Source organism: Aegilops tauschii, chromosome 7 (assembly GCF_002575655.3).
Source record: "Aegilops tauschii subsp. strangulata cultivar AL8/78 chromosome 7, Aet v6.0, whole genome shotgun sequence".
Taxonomy (NCBI): Eukaryota; Viridiplantae; Streptophyta; class Magnoliopsida; order Poales; family Poaceae; genus Aegilops; species Aegilops tauschii.
This window is the reverse complement of record NC_053041.3, coordinates 382,958,317-382,976,801: the sequence shown is the minus strand read 5'-3', so window position 1 is coordinate 382,976,801 and position 18,485 is coordinate 382,958,317. Positions and strand designations below refer to the sequence as shown.

At 43.7% G+C, this 18,485-nt stretch overlaps 2 protein-coding genes across 2 annotated transcripts; one reads left to right on the top strand and one right to left on the bottom strand.

The window, feature by feature from the left end:
• The first annotated feature begins 7,794 nt into the window (after positions 1-7,794).
• On the top strand, positions 7,795-11,926 carry LOC109771736 (uncharacterized). The gene is made up of 9 exons (XM_020330431.4): positions 7,795-8,190; positions 8,301-8,354; positions 8,792-8,875; positions 9,375-9,500; positions 10,138-10,205; positions 10,288-10,357; positions 10,580-10,645; positions 10,746-10,823; positions 11,271-11,926. Exons 1-9 carry the CDS (start codon positions 7,852-7,854, stop codon positions 11,319-11,321), a joined length of 936 nt encoding a protein of 311 aa, XP_020186020.1. The 5' UTR covers positions 7,795-7,851; the 3' UTR covers positions 11,322-11,926.
• Positions 11,927-13,180: 1,254 nt separating this feature from the next.
• Positions 13,181-18,038, bottom strand: LOC109771737 (monocopper oxidase-like protein SKU5). The gene is made up of 9 exons (XM_020330433.4): positions 17,747-18,038; positions 16,909-17,018; positions 15,970-16,240; positions 15,428-15,566; positions 14,594-14,963; positions 14,095-14,460; positions 13,921-13,999; positions 13,595-13,794; positions 13,181-13,496 (listed from the first exon to the last, which is right to left on the bottom strand). The coding sequence occupies exons 1-9, from the start codon at positions 17,891-17,893 to the stop codon at positions 13,385-13,387; spliced, it is 1,794 nt and encodes a 597-aa protein (XP_020186022.1). The 5' UTR covers positions 17,894-18,038; the 3' UTR covers positions 13,181-13,384.
• Positions 18,039-18,485: the final 447 nt, after the last annotated feature.

Sequence of the window (18,485 nt, the reverse complement as noted above, 5' to 3'; positions counted from 1 at the left end):
ACGAGCCCGGGCGGGAGCTGGCGGGCAAGCCCGGGCGGGAGCTGGCGGGCGGGCGGGAGCTGCGGACGGGAGCAGCGGACGGGAGCTGGCGGGCGAGCCCGGGCGGGAGCAGCGCCTGCTGGCGGACTCCAAAAGCAGGAGGGAGCCGGCGACTTCGATCGAGCAGGGAGGACGGGGCAGCCCAGCGTGGAGGAGAGGGAGCGGCCCAGCCCAGCGTGGCGATCCACACAGCGCCGATCGGGAGGAGAGATCGAGAGGAGAGGCAGCGGCGGCGGAAACTGCGAGCGAGAGGGAGCCGGCGGCTTCGATCGAGACGGATCAGCACGAGTTGCAGCGTGCAAAAAATTGACCTAGCTCTAATACCATGTTAGGAATAAGCAACTTATATTCCCATGAGGCCATAGGCCGATATATATATATATATACGTACAGGTGTGGTACATATGCAGGAAACCCCTTATACAACGGGATAAATACAAAGGGGTATACATGACTTATATTATAACTCTAACACATATATTATGTCAAATGCGTGTATGAATTACAAGATATAGGGGGAGATCTCCATGATTCAACTCTTCAAGTCTGCATTGCTTCAAAAGCAAATTCCTCACTATGCACATCTTCAGGGGGAGTTCTTCTATATCTTGCAATCAAATTCCTCAATATCAGTATTTACACTTCATATGTTTATCCCCGTTGAAAACTTAACCTATATTGTCATCAATCACCAAAAAGGGGGAGATTGTAAGTGCATCTAGTGCCCCTTAGTGATTTTGGTGTATTGAAGACTTATAGGTTAAGGGACTAATGCGTTTGTGAGTGTACACAGATCTATAAGTCTATGAGGAGTTTGATAATTACAGAGAAAGTCGACCCCTAAAAATGAAGTTCTTCGACTGAAGACTTTGGATTTCTGAAGACTTTTCTGAAGACTTTGAAAGTGAAGAAATTGGTGTGACCTTGAAGACTTGGTATTCATTTGAGGAATATGAAGCGTGAAGACTTTTGTTTTCGTAGTTTCATTTTCTCTTTCTTGAGTCATAGGAAACACCGTACTGTTAAAGGGGGTCGAGGAAATACTAAGGAAAAATTTCCATGTGATGCTCAATTCAAAATCCTACACCTACCAATCCCTTCGAGTGAAGCCATTGGAAATCCCATACAGCTCAGTCATATTCTTCAGTGACAGAGACGAAGTTCTTCTGGTCTCTGAGGAATTTGTTCTGACTGAGGAGTTAGGAATTTGCCAGTGCGGATTGCCTACACAGTGAGGAACATGATAGCCCTGAGGAATTTGAACCTCAAATTTCCGACCGTTGCTGTGCTATGCGCCAGCTGTCCCAAAATATCTACCCACCTAACGGTCATATCATTGAAGGGCATTTATGTCTTATCATGCGGGCTACTCCCTAGGCTATAAATAGCCGCCCCCTACAACCACTAGCTGGTTGGCTGCTCCGAGAGAAACTGACACTTGTCATTTGAGAGCGTCCCATCCTCCGAGGACTTTGAGCGAAAATCATCAAGTGAGGAAAAACCCCAAACCCAAACACCTACAAACCCAAAGTGATTGAGCATCACTGAAGAGATTGATCCTGCGTGGATCCGACGCTTGTTACCTTTGAAGACTGTGCTTCTTCCAGACGGTTAGGCGTCATGGTCTAGAGCATCCAAGAGGAAATTGTGGATCGCCGAGTGACCGAGTTTGTGAAGGTTTGGAAGTCACCTGAAGACTTACCACGAGTGATTGGACGAGGTCTATGTGACCTTAGTTCAAGGAGAATACGGTGAGGACTGTGTGTCCGGGACTGGGTGTCCTCAGGTTTAAATACCTAGCCGCTCCAACCAGACCTACAACTGAGACAACAATTGGAACTGGTCCACCAAATCATTGTCTTCACCAAGCCAACTGGTTCCATTTCCTCAACTCTTTCATTTCCTCATTCCTGTGTTGTGCAATTGTTCATATCTGTGTTTGAAGACTTTGACTGAAGACTTTCTCAATTTTCTCAGTTCAATTTCCTCAGTCTGTTTGTCTTCATCCTGTGTTATCCTGTGTTTACGCTTTCTGTACTCTGTGCTTGTTTTCATTTCAGCATGATGACTATGCTTGTGCTCTGCTATGCATACTCTTGAGTACTTATTCCGCTGCAAGTAGTTCTTCGCTAAGGAATTTCCTCACCCACAAATTCCTCAGTGAAGAATTTATAAAAATCGCCTATTCACCCCCCCCCCCTCTAGTCGATATAACGCACTTTCACTTCTGTTGAGCTCCAGAGTTGTACTTCCCCTGTCCATACTTCCGTTTGCGGTTCTCAATCTGCTGCTGCTTGCCTTCAATCATGAGGGCCCTATCTACCAACTCCTGGTAGTTGGCGAATGTTGCCACCATCAACTGCATACTCAGCTCATCATTCAGCCCTTCAATAAACTTCTCCTGCTTCGCGGCATCTGTGGCCACATCATCTGGGGCATAGTGAGCTAACTTGCTGAACTCATCCACGTACTGTGTCACAGTACAGTTCCCCTGGCGCAAGTTGCGAAACTCACGCTTCTTCATACTCATGGCTCTAGCTAAAACATGTGCGGTGCGGAATGCTTGCTGAAACTGATCCCAAGTGATATTCGCCACGGGGAAAGTGGCTGTGTAATTCTCCCACCATGAGGCTGCGGGTCCATCCAGTTGAAGTGCGGCAAAGCGCACCTTCTCAGCATCTGTCCAGCCTGCGGTGGTCAGCTCCCTTCCAATCTTGCGGGGCCAGTCATCAGCAACAATCGGCTCGGTGCTACTAGAGAACACCGGCGGATTTAACCTCAGAAAACGGGCTAAGTTGTCCACTGGAGGTGGTGGCGGTGGGTTGTTGTTGTTTCCTTGGTTCTGGACTAGCAACTGCATCAAGGCATTCTGTTGTTGGATCAACTGAGTGAGCTCCGGTGGGAAGATAAATCCGGGGTCATGTCTCGGAGGCATCTGATAGGTTTTAGAGGGGTGAGAACAGAATAGAGTGAGGTCTAAAGAGAAATCACTACCCATATGCACATGAGACAAACATATTCATTTCACACCACTCAATTCAAACAAGATCATACAATCGATCTAAGCTAGCATTACATAATACTTGGACTATTACTATATACATGGGAGAACACTGCTGATAATATGGTGGTCGACTAGAAATTTTGATCGGTGGATGACTCCATGATATCTGCTCCAGCTTTGTCTTCATAATCATCATTGCTGTCGGGGTCGGAGTCGGTGTCATCTAGTATGATGTAGTCTTCAGAATGGATGTCCTCCTCAGGCTCGGGATCACCCATGAATATTCCTAGCTTCTTCTTTAGGTCTTCATTCTTCTCCAGTAGTACATCAATTTCTTCTTCATATCCATCGCGTGTAGACTTGAGTTACTCTTCTAGCTCCATGTTCCTGGTCATCACCTTCTTCATGTCTATCATATTGGCGCACATTTGGTTCTCCTGACGACGAATGTGCTGATTTAACTCCTGGATGTAGGGTGCAATGGATTTATCCCTCCTGGTGCAAATCATCTCCCATTTCTCATCTCGGCGTCCACATATCTGGTAGATAGTGTCCTTAAGATCCTTGTTGTATACCTCGCCGATGCGTCCAATGGCGATGTGGGCGGCCATGCTCTTTCCTAGACTCCAGGTTGGTGCATCAAAGGAAAACTCTATGGGCTCGGTAACTGGCGCGAACGTCCTTCCTGGAACATGAAGTCGAATCATCCAGCGCTCCTCTTCGGGTAAAGTGGCGGTGTAGGTCCTGGTGAAGCTTGGTATGCCGATGCTCAGGTACCTAGTGACTTCATTCAAGTGTCGTCCGAAAGGGGTGTCGTCATCCGGTTGAGTGAACTTGTTCCTTGGGTCTGCCATCTATAGAGTAGAAATGGAGAAGAGTCATAAATGAGTAGAGGAGAGTATCATGTGGTTTGTCCTAGTGGTCGCGTCCTACAGTCAGCGTATGCTCTGATACCATCTTGTAGCGACCCGACCTCAGACGGTCAAGTCTCTGTGCTTAAGTGTCATCCCTGGATCGGTATTGCTGACACACACAGTACTCAAGGATTTATTGCAGAGTTCAATCACACACTTATTAGATCGAGAGTCTCAAAAATAGTACTTATCACAATAATATGGCCGAAGGCCATCTAAATAAGATAATTGCGGAAGCTTCGAAGATAAACGAGTCCATCCAACTCCACGGCAATGTTGAGTGCACGACTACGACCTAGCGCACCTTACTCTTCGTCTGAAAACTCTGCAACATGATACATTGCAGCCTGTGTAGGTCAGCACATGGAATATGCTGGCAAGATAACACTATAGAGCAATGAACAGAATAACAGCTAACACTACATGCATATATGGCTGGTGGAGGCTCTATGGTTATCATTTGCATAAAGCTAGTTTTTCCCTACAAAAAGGAATATATTTTATTTAACTACATAGTCTATTGAAATCATTGAGAAGGTAACCCCAACTCAATACCAAAATTAGGAATTAAAAACCCGACAAATTAATTAAGTAGAGTGATGAGATCAACATAATAATTCAAGTACCAGATACTCAAGATGTCCATAACCGGGGGCACGGCTAACCATGATTAGTTTGTACACTCTGCAGAGGTTTGCGCACTTTTCCCCACAAGACTCGATCTCCTCCGTTGGATTTCTCGCACTACATGATGTTTGAGAAATGGATGACCGAGACACAGTCTTTCAGAAGCATTAACTCTTTACTATGGGTAGACAGTACCACCTACATCTCCTACATCTGCTAGCCTACCACTGAAAGAGGTCACACAACATACTCAATTATGCCAGAGCCCATAATGGTTTGTGGCTGCACACGGGAGTTTCCAGCATGAATAACAATATGATCCCTTTGAGCTTGGGTGGCAAACCATAGGATGATCACACGAGTTCCCCGGGATCTCCTTAGACAACACTGGTATATCCCCAGGTGCCCACAACCAATCCACCCAGATGTGTATTAAAGTAGCCACCTTAAGTTCCCTTGGTTAATAATAACTCTCACATCTTTCATGAATTCTCTCAACCCAAACCACGTCTACTAGCATAGCAAAACAGTATAAGCATAACGTAGTAACACCCAAGGTTTGAATTTAAGAACAATAGGTTCCTACCTCATCATCTACTTCCCAATACCCACATGTTATCAAAGTCCTACTCATGCAATGTTTGAGGGTTGAAACTAATGCATAAAACCTGGGTAATAAAGGGATATGATCAAAGTGTTACTTGCCTTGTTGACGATCATAAAACCCTAGTGATTCGTAGTAGCAAGCCTCGCACTCCGGAAACTCTATCGTGAACAAACAATGGCATACATAAGCACTCAAGCATAAGATGCAAAGGTAAAACCCAAAAGAAAAGATCTAAACAGAAAGTTCGAACGAAGAGCTTCGATTTGCAAAAAGAATCAATCGAATCGGAGCTACGAAACTCAAACTATAATCAAAAGAAGTTCAAATTCAAATCTTCTTGAAACCAAATTTTAAATTTTCAAAATCATGTTCAAGTTCTTTATCTGAATAGAGGGGATCGAGACGAAGATTTTGGCGTTGGTTTCACTGGATTTGGATAAACGAGCAAAAAGTAGCGAAGGTTTGAAGATCACGGACTAATCTGCGATGAAAGTAATTATGGATAGGTCCCTGGCCGAAAAAAATAAAACTAAAAAGAAAAACCTAACAAACGAACGTTCGCTAACAGAAACTAACAAACGAATTCGTTCGCTAACAGAGAAGATCGGGTGAATGTTCGCTAATTAGCGAACCCTAAAAAATTAAAACCGATCTAAACGAATAAACCAAAAAAACGGGGCGGGCAGTTCGGTTTTTACCGGTTCGGCAAAAGAAACCGGCGGCGGCGGCTTCCTCCGGCGAGCGGCGAGAGGCAGCGGCATCGGCGGCGGACAGCGACGCGGGGTAGCGGCGGCGACGCGGCGAGGCAGCGGCGTGGCAGCGGTGGCGCAAAGCGGCGGGAGGCGGGGCTGCGGCGGCGGTGATGATAAGGACGGGGTGGCGGGGCCTCGGCTTATAAAGCCCGGGGAGGGGCGGCTTAGAGGAGAGGGCACGGCGACGGAGGCGGCGGCCGCGGGCCGGCTGGGCCGTTGGCCCAGTTCGATCCAAGGGAAAAGTTTTTTTAATAATTTCGCCAAATGGAAAAATCCAAAAAAAAAATCCTAAAAATTCCAAAAATAACTTTCACGGTCGTCTCTTAATATTTAGGACAACATGAACATTTTTCTGAATTAAAATGCAATTTTTCCTAATTTAACCGAGTAAAATCTCAAATAAAAATCAAATAAAATAAATATTTTTTGTTTAAAATTAAATTTCCATTATTTCCTCTGTTTTGAAGAAGTCATATTATCTTCTCTCATTGTTTTTTTATTTTGAAATAATTGAAAAAAATTTCAAACAAAATCACCTTGATCCAATTTACCAATTTTGAAAATTCAAAAATGGATATTTTGAAAAACCTCCAACTCTCTCAATTGATCCTTGAGTTGCTTAAGGTCTATTGGATCAAAAATGACCAAATATACCAAATTAAAAATGCAAAGAGCATGGATGCATATGATGACCTGATGATTAACATCCAAATTGAAAATTGGGATGTTACACTTCCACTCCGTCCCTTCTCCCCCTTGCTTTGCATCCGCACCCTCCACCTCCGCCGCCGCTGTTGTACGTCTCCGTCCGCCACATAGGCATTGCCGGACGTCCGCAACCAGCACCGACGTGCCCGCTTGTCTCTACGACGGTGCTGTCCACCCTAGAGCCATTTGTACCCAGGTACACTCTGCCCCATGTAGATGGCCTTCATGGCGGACACCACGCTCGGCAGGTGTTTAGTCAAATGCCATTGAGCTTTTTTTAACGCTATGTCGTTTTTAGAGTACAAAGGATGGCGAGCTACTCGACATGGAGGATGAGTTGTTGTACGATGCGTAGTTGACCTTATCTGCGGATTTTGTAGGCAGGAGGGGGGTGGTACCTTCTAGCATCAAGTGCATGAATCGTTTCACCACGCACGAAAGCACATTGCGCCCTACGACATGTACATCATTCAACAACGCAGTGTGAGGTCGTTATCGTATCGCTGGTACGCTATCCAGACTAGTGTCATCAAATTTTGTAACGTGGTTTGTCAGCTGGAGGCAAGGTGACCATTGCACGCGGCAGAAGACGGGATCGTAAGTTTTGCTTTCTCTTGCTCAACTTGTTGATTGATTCATTCACTCAATGCTGGTGTACACATTATGTAGCCCGCACGCGCTGCTGATGTACCACATCACAGAGGGACGGTCATTTACGTACACATTGTTGGATGAAGCTGAAGGAGGAGTATGCGTGGGAGGGCATGATCTGTTGATAAAAAAGATGTTGGACATCAAGTTAATCTAGTCGAATTTAAGACATTGTTGTACTAGATTTAATTTGCATGCTATGTATGGATGATTTGTGCTATTTTCTATTCGAATTTTGATGAATATCGGCCGATTTACATAAATTCTGTCCGATTAGTTCAAATACAAGTTAAATTGTATACGGGTAACGTTGGATGACGGCTTTCCGTATCTGTGTTCGTGGTCTAGTCCCAGTCCGTGAACGGGAGGAAATTTACGAGTCGGCGTCGGAGATGCCCTTATATTCGTACATATCTCACTGTGATTAAACCGAAGAACAAACGATTCGATCGATTAAAACGTAAACTGGGAGGCTCACCGGCTCGTTCTTAAGTCCGATTTTGAAAACCATGCTCGGAGACGCTAAGCTAATCCGCGTCTCGTCAGCCAATGCCGCTTGAGTGCTGGAGAAAAAGCGCAAACGCGATGCGTCGCTGGGCCGTATCCCCCTCCCTTCCTCCTCCGGCGGCGTTTGCGGCCGCGACTCTCGGACTCGGCGTCGGGCCTCCTCAAGCCCGAGCCCTGGCTTCCGCTGCCACCTCCCCTCCACTCGGACACTGCTCTCCGCCATGCCCCCGCCCCCGCCGCCGCCGCAGCCTGTGCTCCTCCTCCCCCTCCTCGGCTGCTATGACGGCACTGGCGGTAGAGGAGGCGCGGCGCGGGCGGAAGCAGCTGGGCATGGACCCGCCGCTCTACGACTACCTCCTCTCCAACGTCCGCGAGCACCCCGTGCGCCCCCTTCCCTCCCCCTTTCCGTCCCCACAAATTCGCTGCTGTTCGCCGCGGCTCTGACCCAGCGTGTGCTTGTTTATCCTGCCCTTACCCTGTGTGATCGTTAGGTGCTTCGGGATCTGCGGGAAGAGACGGCATCCATGAGGGGGAGCCAGATGCAGGTACATAGGCAGCACACATGACACATGAACTCAACTGCGCATAGCCGCTTACGTTGCATTGAGTTGAGAGTGCGTGCATGCATGACGCATCTAATTCTAAGACTACCTGCATTGCATCCACAACAGTGCAACTCAAGCTGCCTTGTTGTGGCACCTCTGTCCTCTACTCATGCGTTAAGACTTGAAAAAACTCACGTTCCGGTTGACTATAGATCCAGTGTGGCATTTTCCACTTTTATTTTCGTAACTTCAGAAATGCCTTACTATGGTCTTGCTATTTTAGCAAGTTCAAACTTGTGTGTATTCGGGGCATGCTTGGAATGCATGTGTATACCACTGTCTCAGTTTGATGATATACTATACATTGTTTTCATTCTTGAAAAATATGTAGATACTTTACCAAAGTTCAGTATAAGCTGATTGCTTTCTCTTGCTAGGTTTCTCCCGCACAGGCTCAGCTTCTGGCAATGCTTGTGCAAATTCTTGGTGCAGACCGATGTATTGAAGTTGGCGTCTATACTGTATGTGAGCCAATTGTTTTTTAATCTGGATTTTCTTGCCTTCCAGTTTTCCACCCCCAGCAAGTAAACACTTATCAGTACTTGTAAGTTGTAACCAAAGGATGCTGTATTGACGTATATACTTATTGTACTAAACTAGTAATTGCTGATGTGTTATCCTAGCACTAGCAAACTAAACGTAGAATGTGCGAACAATAACTAGTGTGCATGAGTCGGTCAGCAAATCATCCTTGGGTACTGTATCTTCTGAAAAGCATATGCACAATAAACCTTCGAATGGTATTTTGCTGATACTAAAAGCCTATCTTACATCCTCCCTTGAGCAGTATTTTGACAACATACCCATGGATTGTGCATTGTGCATGTCAACTTGTCAAGTGCTGCAATTACTGATAATCATTTCAGACCTTGTGAAGGAGATACTCTTGTACAGAACAGAAGTAACAAGATCGTTGGAAATGCACTGAGCTTATTTTAGCATTGCTTAATCTTTTTGCAGGGATATTCGTCACTAGCTGTCGCATTAGCACTTCCTGAATCAGGTCGTTTGGTTGCTTGTGAAAGGGATGAAAGGTCTCTAGAAGTTGCCAAGAGATACTATCAGCTTGCTGGGGTTGCACACAAGGTGATTGTTTTCAGCCTCTTGCTTGATATGATCAGTTGGTGGTAACAACTTAACTACATCATTCTATCTACTTGTAGTTTACTTCATGGTCCATAGCATGTAATTTTCAGTTAATTGCATGTAACTTTCAGTAGGTTGGACAACATATTTTTGGTTTAACGTTAAATTTCTCAACCATTTAGATAATGGAGGGAAACTCAGAAATGGGGAGGACAACAAAACCTTCTTTTTAGTTTCACTTCTCCCTCCTTTATTCATTATGATTTACTCCCTCCGTTCCAAAATAGGTGTCTCAACTTTGTACTAAGTTTAGTACAAAGTTATACTAAAGTTAAGACACTTATTTTGGGACGGAGGGAGTATTTTCCATGCCTCTGTTATTAGATTTATTTAACCTTGTACTTATGTAGTTATAGTTTCTGAAATTAGGATTACCAACATATACTACTTCACATTCGTTTCATAGGTAGGTGTAGGGTTAACCAATAATAATTGCCTCCTTTTGTTTTCTAAAACCTACAATTGAAATATTGGCCCTTTTTGGGATCTCCTAGAATGTATAGCGTACCAGTATGCAAGGACTAATCTGTAGTCTTGTATGCTAGATTCTGTGCTTACCTGTCTAAAAATTGCTTAGGTGGATGTCAAGCATACTTTAGCTGTAGATTCCCTAAGGTCATTGCTCGAATGCGGTGAAGCTTCCAGGTATAATAACTTCTGTATGGTATAACCCTTCATCTTATTAGTTGACCGTTTACATGTTCTAACTAATCATTTGTTTTTCTAGTTATGACTTTGCATTCGTTGATGCAGACAAGAGAATGTACGAGGAATATTTTGAACTTCTACTTAAGCTAGTAAGATTCTAAATGCAGTTTACCTTTTTGGTTTGCTTGTTCAGATATAATACCTGTGTTCTTTCAGCTTATGATTGCCATAGTGTTCTCTCATAGTTTCATACAAGATTCCCCATGGCAAACCTTTTATGATTTTAGCTACAATTTTCATACACAGCGATCGTAGCATTTATGTTTTCTATATGATGAGCATTATATATATCTATGTTTGTTATGTTTCAGGTAAGAGTTGGTGGTTTAATTGTAATGGACAATGTCCTATGGTATGGAAGGGTTGCTGATCCGCTAGTGAGTTCTGTTTTCTTTCTTTTGAGCTATGACATGATAAAGGTGTTACATGGTAGATTTTATATTAGATTAGATAACACTTTTGGCATTTTTTCCTTAGGTGAATGACCCAAATACTATCAGTATAAGGGACTTCAATAAGAAACTTTTGGAGGATAAACGTGTCACTATCAGCATGGTAGCTCTCTCTCTCATATGTCTGTCCATCTCATACTTGTTTACTTATTAGTCACCATTTTCAACTGTTGGTTGTAAATTCTTGGGATATCTGTACTTTAGTCTGTTGTTTAGAGCATGTGAGGGGCACCAGCAATAATGTGTCGTAGTAGTGCAGTACAAAACCAAATTTCAGAAATTTATTTTCCTGATATTGTGACATGTTCATACTGCTCTCATACATATCTTGTGGACCTTAGGATTTAGTTTACTTTGTGGACCTTAGGATTTAGTTTATTTTGTGCATACTATATCTGTATTTGTTCAACTGTTTCAAAATTTTATTTGATATGCTGATACATTACCGAAAAAGGCTTTCGCCCCGATATGCTTATACATTTGGTGCATCATCCTTCTCATGTTTTACTTAGTACTTGATCTTAATTAACAAAGGACGAGTAATTTGTAGGTGCCAATTGGGGACGGGATGACAATTTGTCGAAAGCTAGAAGATGACTGACTTTGCAACATGATGTGTACTCCATAGATGTTGTATACTTCCCTTGTCAAGGTCAAGCTCTTGAAAGTCAAACTGCTTTTAGGCAATCAGGCAAATTGATGGCAGCTTTTTTTGGCATAAAAATGGATGACAGCTTTGGATGTAGTTGGACCGTCTTCAAGACTACTAATCACCAGGGAGACATGGATGAGATAGAGTTTCCTCAGATCATCTATAGCCACATCAGGAATGAAAAGCACATCTGTGCGCCTGAGCCAATGGAGTCGCTCAGCAGTTACTAATACAATCACACATCGACATATCATGGTCTTGAATTGATGGACTCATCATATCTCTGTTCGCATTATGCAGTTTCTTTTGTTTCTTCTGGGGGAGGCAACTAACAGCATGCCTGGCATGGGCCGATTGCGACAAGATCTTCCAAAAGTGGGTGGATCAATTGGTCGTCCATGTATGATGTACTAAAATTTTGCGTGTTTTCCCTCCTTCTAAGGAAAGTGATGAGCCACAAAATGCCGATGTTGGTTTTGGGGAATATGTTAATCACTAACCAGTCAGCTGGTAACCGATGTTCAATTGAGTAACTTAAGTTCCTCTAACTGGTATATTTATGTTCCTCTGTTGTTTTGGGGTGGCCTGAGGAACACTGAAGTCGACAATCTATTACTATCGTATTAGTGATAAATGTAATCTAGTTTCTCTAAATAACTGAATAAGTAAAGCTTGTAGACTTAAAAGCGCAGTGTGATATTTTTTATTGCTTAAGACTGCGGAATCTCCGGAATTTGCGTGTTCAGTATGAGATTCAACTGCCTGGTGGTAGTAGAGTTTCAACCAACACGGAAGACTCCTCTTTATCTTTCTTACCCAGCTGATGAGATGGTGGGTATTGAAGGAGAAAAATAATGCTGATACAATGGTTAGCTGCAAGAACAAGTTGGACCTCGGTCATCACCCTTTGGGGCATGCATGGGACGATCTATGATAACCACTCTTGTCATTGATCATAAAGACTTGACCACTTTGATTGTCATATTTGGATCACAGTATCGCAGAAGTTGGATGTGCATGCGATCATAAGGGAAGATGATTCGGAACATCCTGAAAGGTGCATGTCCATTTGATACAATTAGCGGGAGAGATCTCGTAGAAATCCTTGGGTGAACATTGCAACAGAGAATGCATGCTTGTACTAGATGATTTGTGGAATACAGATGTTTGGATGGACCTAGAACTAGAACGCTTAGTAGGCCACAATAATTTCAATGGAAATAAGGTGGTCATAACCAAGTTGCTTCTTCAGCAAGTGATGAGGCTCTTGAGTTGCAGACACTGAAAAGAGGCTAATGCACCTACTCGCCTCCTCTATTCGGAGTCGTTGAGAGGTCCAAAGGGAGTGTGGGTGTCAATGGAGATGCAAACTCTTAACAAGTACTCCCTCCATTCACGAACTGAAATGAGTAATGAGTGAAGAAACACACTAAAATGCGTCTATATACATCCAAATTAGAAAAAAGTTAGAACATCTTATACTATTTGTGAACAGAGGGAGTATTGATCTTTCCACTGTCCACTACTTTGACAGGAAGACGCCTAAACAAGGTCATCTTGTTTTCTAAAGCCTGATCATGTGAGTTTCCTTGTTCTTAAGGAACAGGTTTACAAGTGCTAAATCTACTCAATAACATGTCTACAAGTATATCCATCAATGAAATTGCATTTGTTGCACTGCTCGGGTATACGTATTTATGCAAATGCATTCATCATGCACAAAATTCAGTATAAATTCCAATTGCTCATAGGTTAGCAGCAGTCACCAGTAAATCAAGCATCAAGGACTAGAAGAGAACACGTACAAGTAAAGAAACTAACAGCGTTTCATTTCCAAGTATAAATACTTTGGCCTTTGGCAAAGTGCTTCTCAAGAACTTAATAGTCACCATTAGAATCTGTAGGAAAATTTAAAACGCATCCTGTTACAGTCTATATATGGTTGACGTCCCCATGTATGTTCTATCAATCCCCACGATTCCTAACTAACAACTTTTCGCAGTTTGTCAAATTTAACTGCCAATCACAGCCGTGACAATCAATGACACGGTTGCGAGAAGCTGGGTGCTCCATCGAGCTACGGCATGCCCTGATGACTTCTTGCTTGTCTCATGTATCTGTGGCCTGAAAGGTTTTCACAATAAAAAGGCACAGTAAGAAATTGCAGCGCAAGAGCGGGGGTGCAGTAGAGGGTAAATCAAGTGTTTCAGCTCAGGACATACTTTTGCAAGTGTTCCAGCAGACCACAGTAGAGAGTGTTGTCTGGAGCGATCATTTCGGTGACGTTGTAGCCCAGTGGATCAGCAACTTTCACATAAACCTCTTGCCCATTGTACCAATTGTCCAGCTTTTCGGCACGTATATTCCAGATGCCTACGTTGTCGAGCGACACCAGAACCGCAGTCCACCCTCCTGGGAAGACCTGATGTTGATTTGGAATGGAAAAGAAAAAGAAGAAGAGAATTGTGTATCAGAATGACCATGAATGCATTTGTCTTCACAAGTGTAGTATGGCTTTGACACATGATGGTCAGATGATGTCTTTTACCTGTGTAGTACTGCGAGAGATGGCATCCCACTTGTTGTATGAACCCCTGCTGTTTGGCGTCCACTCACCATAGTCCATCCTGGAATTCACAACATGATAGTGCCCATTTACATGAGTAACTACTCGCTGGTTTCAAGACTATACAAAGTGTATCCTACAAAGAATGTTGCATACCCGACTACAAAGAATGAATAACCATCCAGATGGTAGGTCTGAACATCGGTTTCATTGTTCTGGAAGACCATCTCGAGGAAGCCCTTGTAAGAAGCATTTAGCACAGATGAAGCCCTCCTTGGTGGCGCATTGCTTGGCATTGTGGGGAAGTCAGTTTTGTAGACCCCAGTAAGGTTGTGGAGATCAGCAAGCCTCAGTGGAGTCTCAGGAGGTGAGTATGACACTCTGTTTATCGTCCTTCGACGCTTCCCGTCAATGCGCAAGGGCGACTCGTTCTTCAAGACAAAGGTCTGCGTGATGTTGATCGAGCCGTAGCGGAATGATCCCTGTGGATTTGGACGTGCAGCACCGGAACTCACATTCATCCTGGAACAACAATGCAAGGACTCATCATGGAGACAAGTTTCAAGAGTTGATGGTTAAGAACAAACATGTTTCTAAGTTACATGAACAAAATATTATTACAGCAATGTTGTCAAGTCATCCATCAGTCACTGACCTGATAGACCTTGCCTGGTTCATGGAATAGTACTTGTCGTAGAAGTCATCTGGAGCATCAGGGAGGGGGCCAGAAGCACTGCCTTTGGAGTTTGAGTACTGCAGGATTGCTACACCATTGACATCGTGCCAGCGAGCTTCGCTGCTCACAAACCTCGGGCTTGCCACAATGTAATAGTCTGTGCTTGCATTTTGGTCCATGCTCACCAAGAAAGAGTACGACTGTCCGACATGTATGTCGAGGTTGGTGTAATTCTGCTGATAAGTGTATGTTCCTTCAGCCTCTACGAGACGCATGTTGTGGTTCTGGATTCTGAAGTTCAGGCTGGTTGAGGTGCCAACATTGTGAACGCGGAAGCAATATGTTTTGCCTGTTTAGAGCATTGGGTTTTTGGAGTATTATACTTCATATGATAGAGTGTGGGAGCAGTGGTGCTGATAACTATCAGGAAGGTGTATGTTAACAATCTTGACACTGATATCTTAGTGTAGCTAGAATTTTCTAATCTCGTTTCCTTCACTCGTGCAATTTCCAGGTCACGCTAAGATATGTAATAAATCTGACCATTTTGTAACAACGATAATATGCCATACTATTGTGCTCAGCATTAGATACAATTCATTTTCTAGTCACATTTTTGCCAAATTCCAACTCAAACAGTTCACAATTATATTCACTATACCTGGAGACTTTGAATAGCTGTCGACTACAACATGGTATAAATAACTAGCTTAAACCAGGAACATGAAATAATCCAGAAAATATGAGAATTGGGCACATATATACAAGTGCAGATTCGAAGGTCATTCTTTTTTGTGATCGAAGACAAGTTACCTGGTTCAACTCCAACAATCTCATATTGAAGGCCTTCTGGAACCAGTGTGGTGTCATATCTGCAAGGGCCCTTTGCATTTATCAGAATCCCATCAGGTATCCCAAGATCCTTGCCATCATCTAGCATGTCCCTCAGTTCCTGCAAGTGACAGAGAGCACTTCTCAAGCACAAAGGCAAAGTGTTTAAGAAAATCACAGTCCATGGATCAGACAACTCATTGGATGATATACTTGTATTTATTGCTGTAAAAACATATTATTCCCTTGCCAATTATTATCGGTCTAAGGCAAGAATAAACCGGGAAATGAATTTCTAATCAATACTAGATTGATTTTCCCTATATCTTGCCAGAACAACAATACATATCAACGCTATATGGTAATGTGCTTCTGCCAGGAATCAAGAAAGATAGTGTCAGGGGTCAAGAACTCAGTGTTCTCTCAGACTATTTATGAAATACTGACAGACAATAAACTGAACATTTTTCGCAAAAAGAAAAGAAAACTAAACTGAATATTGCAACCAAAGAATCAGGACTTACCGTGTGGCTCTTGGTGTACCAATCTCCGATGAACAAGGTGATGTCGCCATCAGGCTGGTTGAAGGGGACGGGCACAATGGCGCGGTTGTTGACGGTTACGGGGCCGTAGCCGCCGGCAGCCCGCTGTAGGCCGAGCGAAGGGAAGTAGAAGAAGCTTCCGATCTGGTCCTTGAGCTGGAACTGGTAGGTCCAGTTCCATCCGGGAGGGATTGGGCAGTTGGTGCCGGCGACGCCGTCCTGCCATGAGTTCATCCTCATCTGGATGCCATCCCTGCCAGCCATACATATGAGATGAGAGCACTCCCAGTTATTCACTTGATCAGAATTGGCGCGCAAGGACCTCCATATGCACATTTAAATGTTGGAATGTGCAGAAAGGGCCCTCGAGAAGTAGCATTTTAACATGTCCCAACTTACTTATGAGTAAGCATTTCAGGTGTTGACGTGTTGTTTGTTATATGTAGAACAGCGATTACTGGATGTATAGGAAATACGTATTGAAAGAAAGGGCTGTACAAAACTACAGAGACAGTGAAAGAAGTTAGCATTTTCTGCAACAATAAATGTATGAGCTAATGATACAGAGAATTGTCCACAGATGAGTTGAGCAAATACATGGAAAAAAGCATAGTGATGTGCACATATGGTTATGCCACGGCGTGATCGTATTAATAAGCTTATAAACGTCCCCAAATAGAGAAAGCATTTGCGTGACACAATGCCTAATACTCCTGCCACCATGCAAATGAGACTACAGCTAAAGATGGGAATTCGTCACAGATAACAGAAACTACTAAAGATGTAGCTGTACATTTCCTTCATTCGCACGCCATGTTCACAAATTTGTGTACATTCCAACATATATCTAGCTAAAGAATGGAAAAGAATTGCAATGCAGAAGGAATAATTATTTTGAATCTGGGATGGTAGGATACAAACCAGGTGAGGAGGAGAGGCTCATCCAGGTTGTTTTGGACGTTCACCCTCACGTTCCAGTTGGTTGTCACGTTCAGGAGTGGCCCAGGGAACTGGTTGTTGATTGCAATCACCTGCAAAAAAGAATTTTATCATCACTTGTAATTTTGCATCCACACCAGATATGAATAAATAAATTCTGTAAAAAAATCCCTTTCTTTCTGAAGGGAGCTGTAAAAAATACTCCTGCTTGGCATGAATAATAAATGAACAAACGAATTTGATGTAAAAACAAAACCTATTTTTTCCACGAAATTAATGCTAGAACCTCGAGAAAGAGAGGCAGTAATCCAACCCCCAAAAAGATTGATGATCTATGAAAAGTCAAGTACAATACGGCAACTTGCTATTTTTAGGACAAGAAACTCGCGAGGCCGCTACAGATTTATTTCGAGATTTAAGGCCGTCATTCTGTCTCAAATTAAGACAAAAACCCGCATAGATTATTTATTTATTTTGCCTACAACGATAAAATAATTCCTTGAAAACAATTAAGACAAAAAATCCATCAGATCAACGCCCCCCTGCAACAGGAACCGAAGGCAGCACGACGGGATCGTGCGTTCGAGGCCGCGAATTAGCAACACGGGGGAGAAGAAGAAGGAAAACAGGCAAAGGTAGCATTTCCAACACGAGTTCCTCAAAACAACGGCAAAAACGACACCTTTTTTTGCTGAAATTTCAAGAACAAAAGAACATGTCCGAAGACGGAATCAACATCACACACACAGGGAGAGAGAGAGAGAGAGAGAGAGATAGAGAGAGAGAGAGAGAGTGCAGTTGTTGTTCCTTGCACGCGAACCTTCTGCGAGACGCCGAGCGGCGCCACCGTCATGTACCCGACCTCCCACCGAACCGGATACGTGGCGTCGCCGGCCGCCGCCGCGGACGCCGACGCCACGACGGCGGCGAGCGCCAGGACGGCCGCCGCGACCACCCTCGCCAACATCGGCCCTCCCGCCCGCCACCAACTCCCCTGCTCTCGTATCGCACGTACGACGTCCTGCGTCCTGCGTCTGCGCGCAGCAGGGAAGGTTTTGTTTTCCTTTCTTTCTTTCTTTCCTTCGGCGTGGGTTTTGAAAGGAAAAGAGGAGAGAGGACCAGCGGCAGCAGCCTTTTCCAGAGAGAGAGAGAGAGATGTGTAGAGGATCCATTTCCATATTAAAATGGGAGTTTCCAATCGTGCGCTTTTAATGCATTTCCATGAGCAAATAAATTAGCAGATACAGTCGTTGATCTGGCGGTGCTCCACAAGGAAACCCCCCTTTATTTTATATTTTATTAAAAGAAAACAGCAACAAAGAAATTCATAGGTTGTATTTTAGTGACTGCATTCACAGAGAAAATCGAGAGGAAAGAGAAATAGTGCCTATTCCAAATTGGTTGTTGATAAGATGCACGCAAATATTGTGCACTGCCATATCCCAGATTTACAAATGTTAGCGGCAGGTTAATTGAGCCTAATTCTAAAAATTCTGAGAATTTTTTTTCTAAACCTTGCTTATTTAACTTATGTAACATAAATGATGAGGAATGTACGG

Coding starts and splice junctions, on each gene's coding strand:
- LOC109771736 (XM_020330431.4), top strand. CDS start 7,852: ATGCCGCTTGAGTGCTGGAGAAAAAGCGCAAACGCGATGCGTCGCTGG. Junction 9,501..10,137: donor TTGCTGGGGTTGCACACAAG/GTGATTGTTTTC, acceptor AAAATTGCTTAG/GTGGATGTCAAGCATACTTT. Junction 10,824..11,270: donor AACGTGTCACTATCAGCATG/GTAGCTCTCTCT, acceptor AGTAATTTGTAG/GTGCCAATTGGGGACGGGAT.
- LOC109771737 (XM_020330433.4), bottom strand. CDS start 17,893: ATGTTGGCGAGGGTGGTCGCGGCGGCCGTCCTGGCGCTCGCCGCCGTC. Junction 14,461..14,593: donor AACCAGGCAAGGTCTATCAG/GTCAGTGACTGA, acceptor TTGTTGTTCCAG/GATGAATGTGAGTTCCGGTG. Junction 14,000..14,094: donor TATTCATTCTTTGTAGTCGG/GTATGCAACATT, acceptor TGTGAATTCCAG/GATGGACTATGGTGAGTGGA.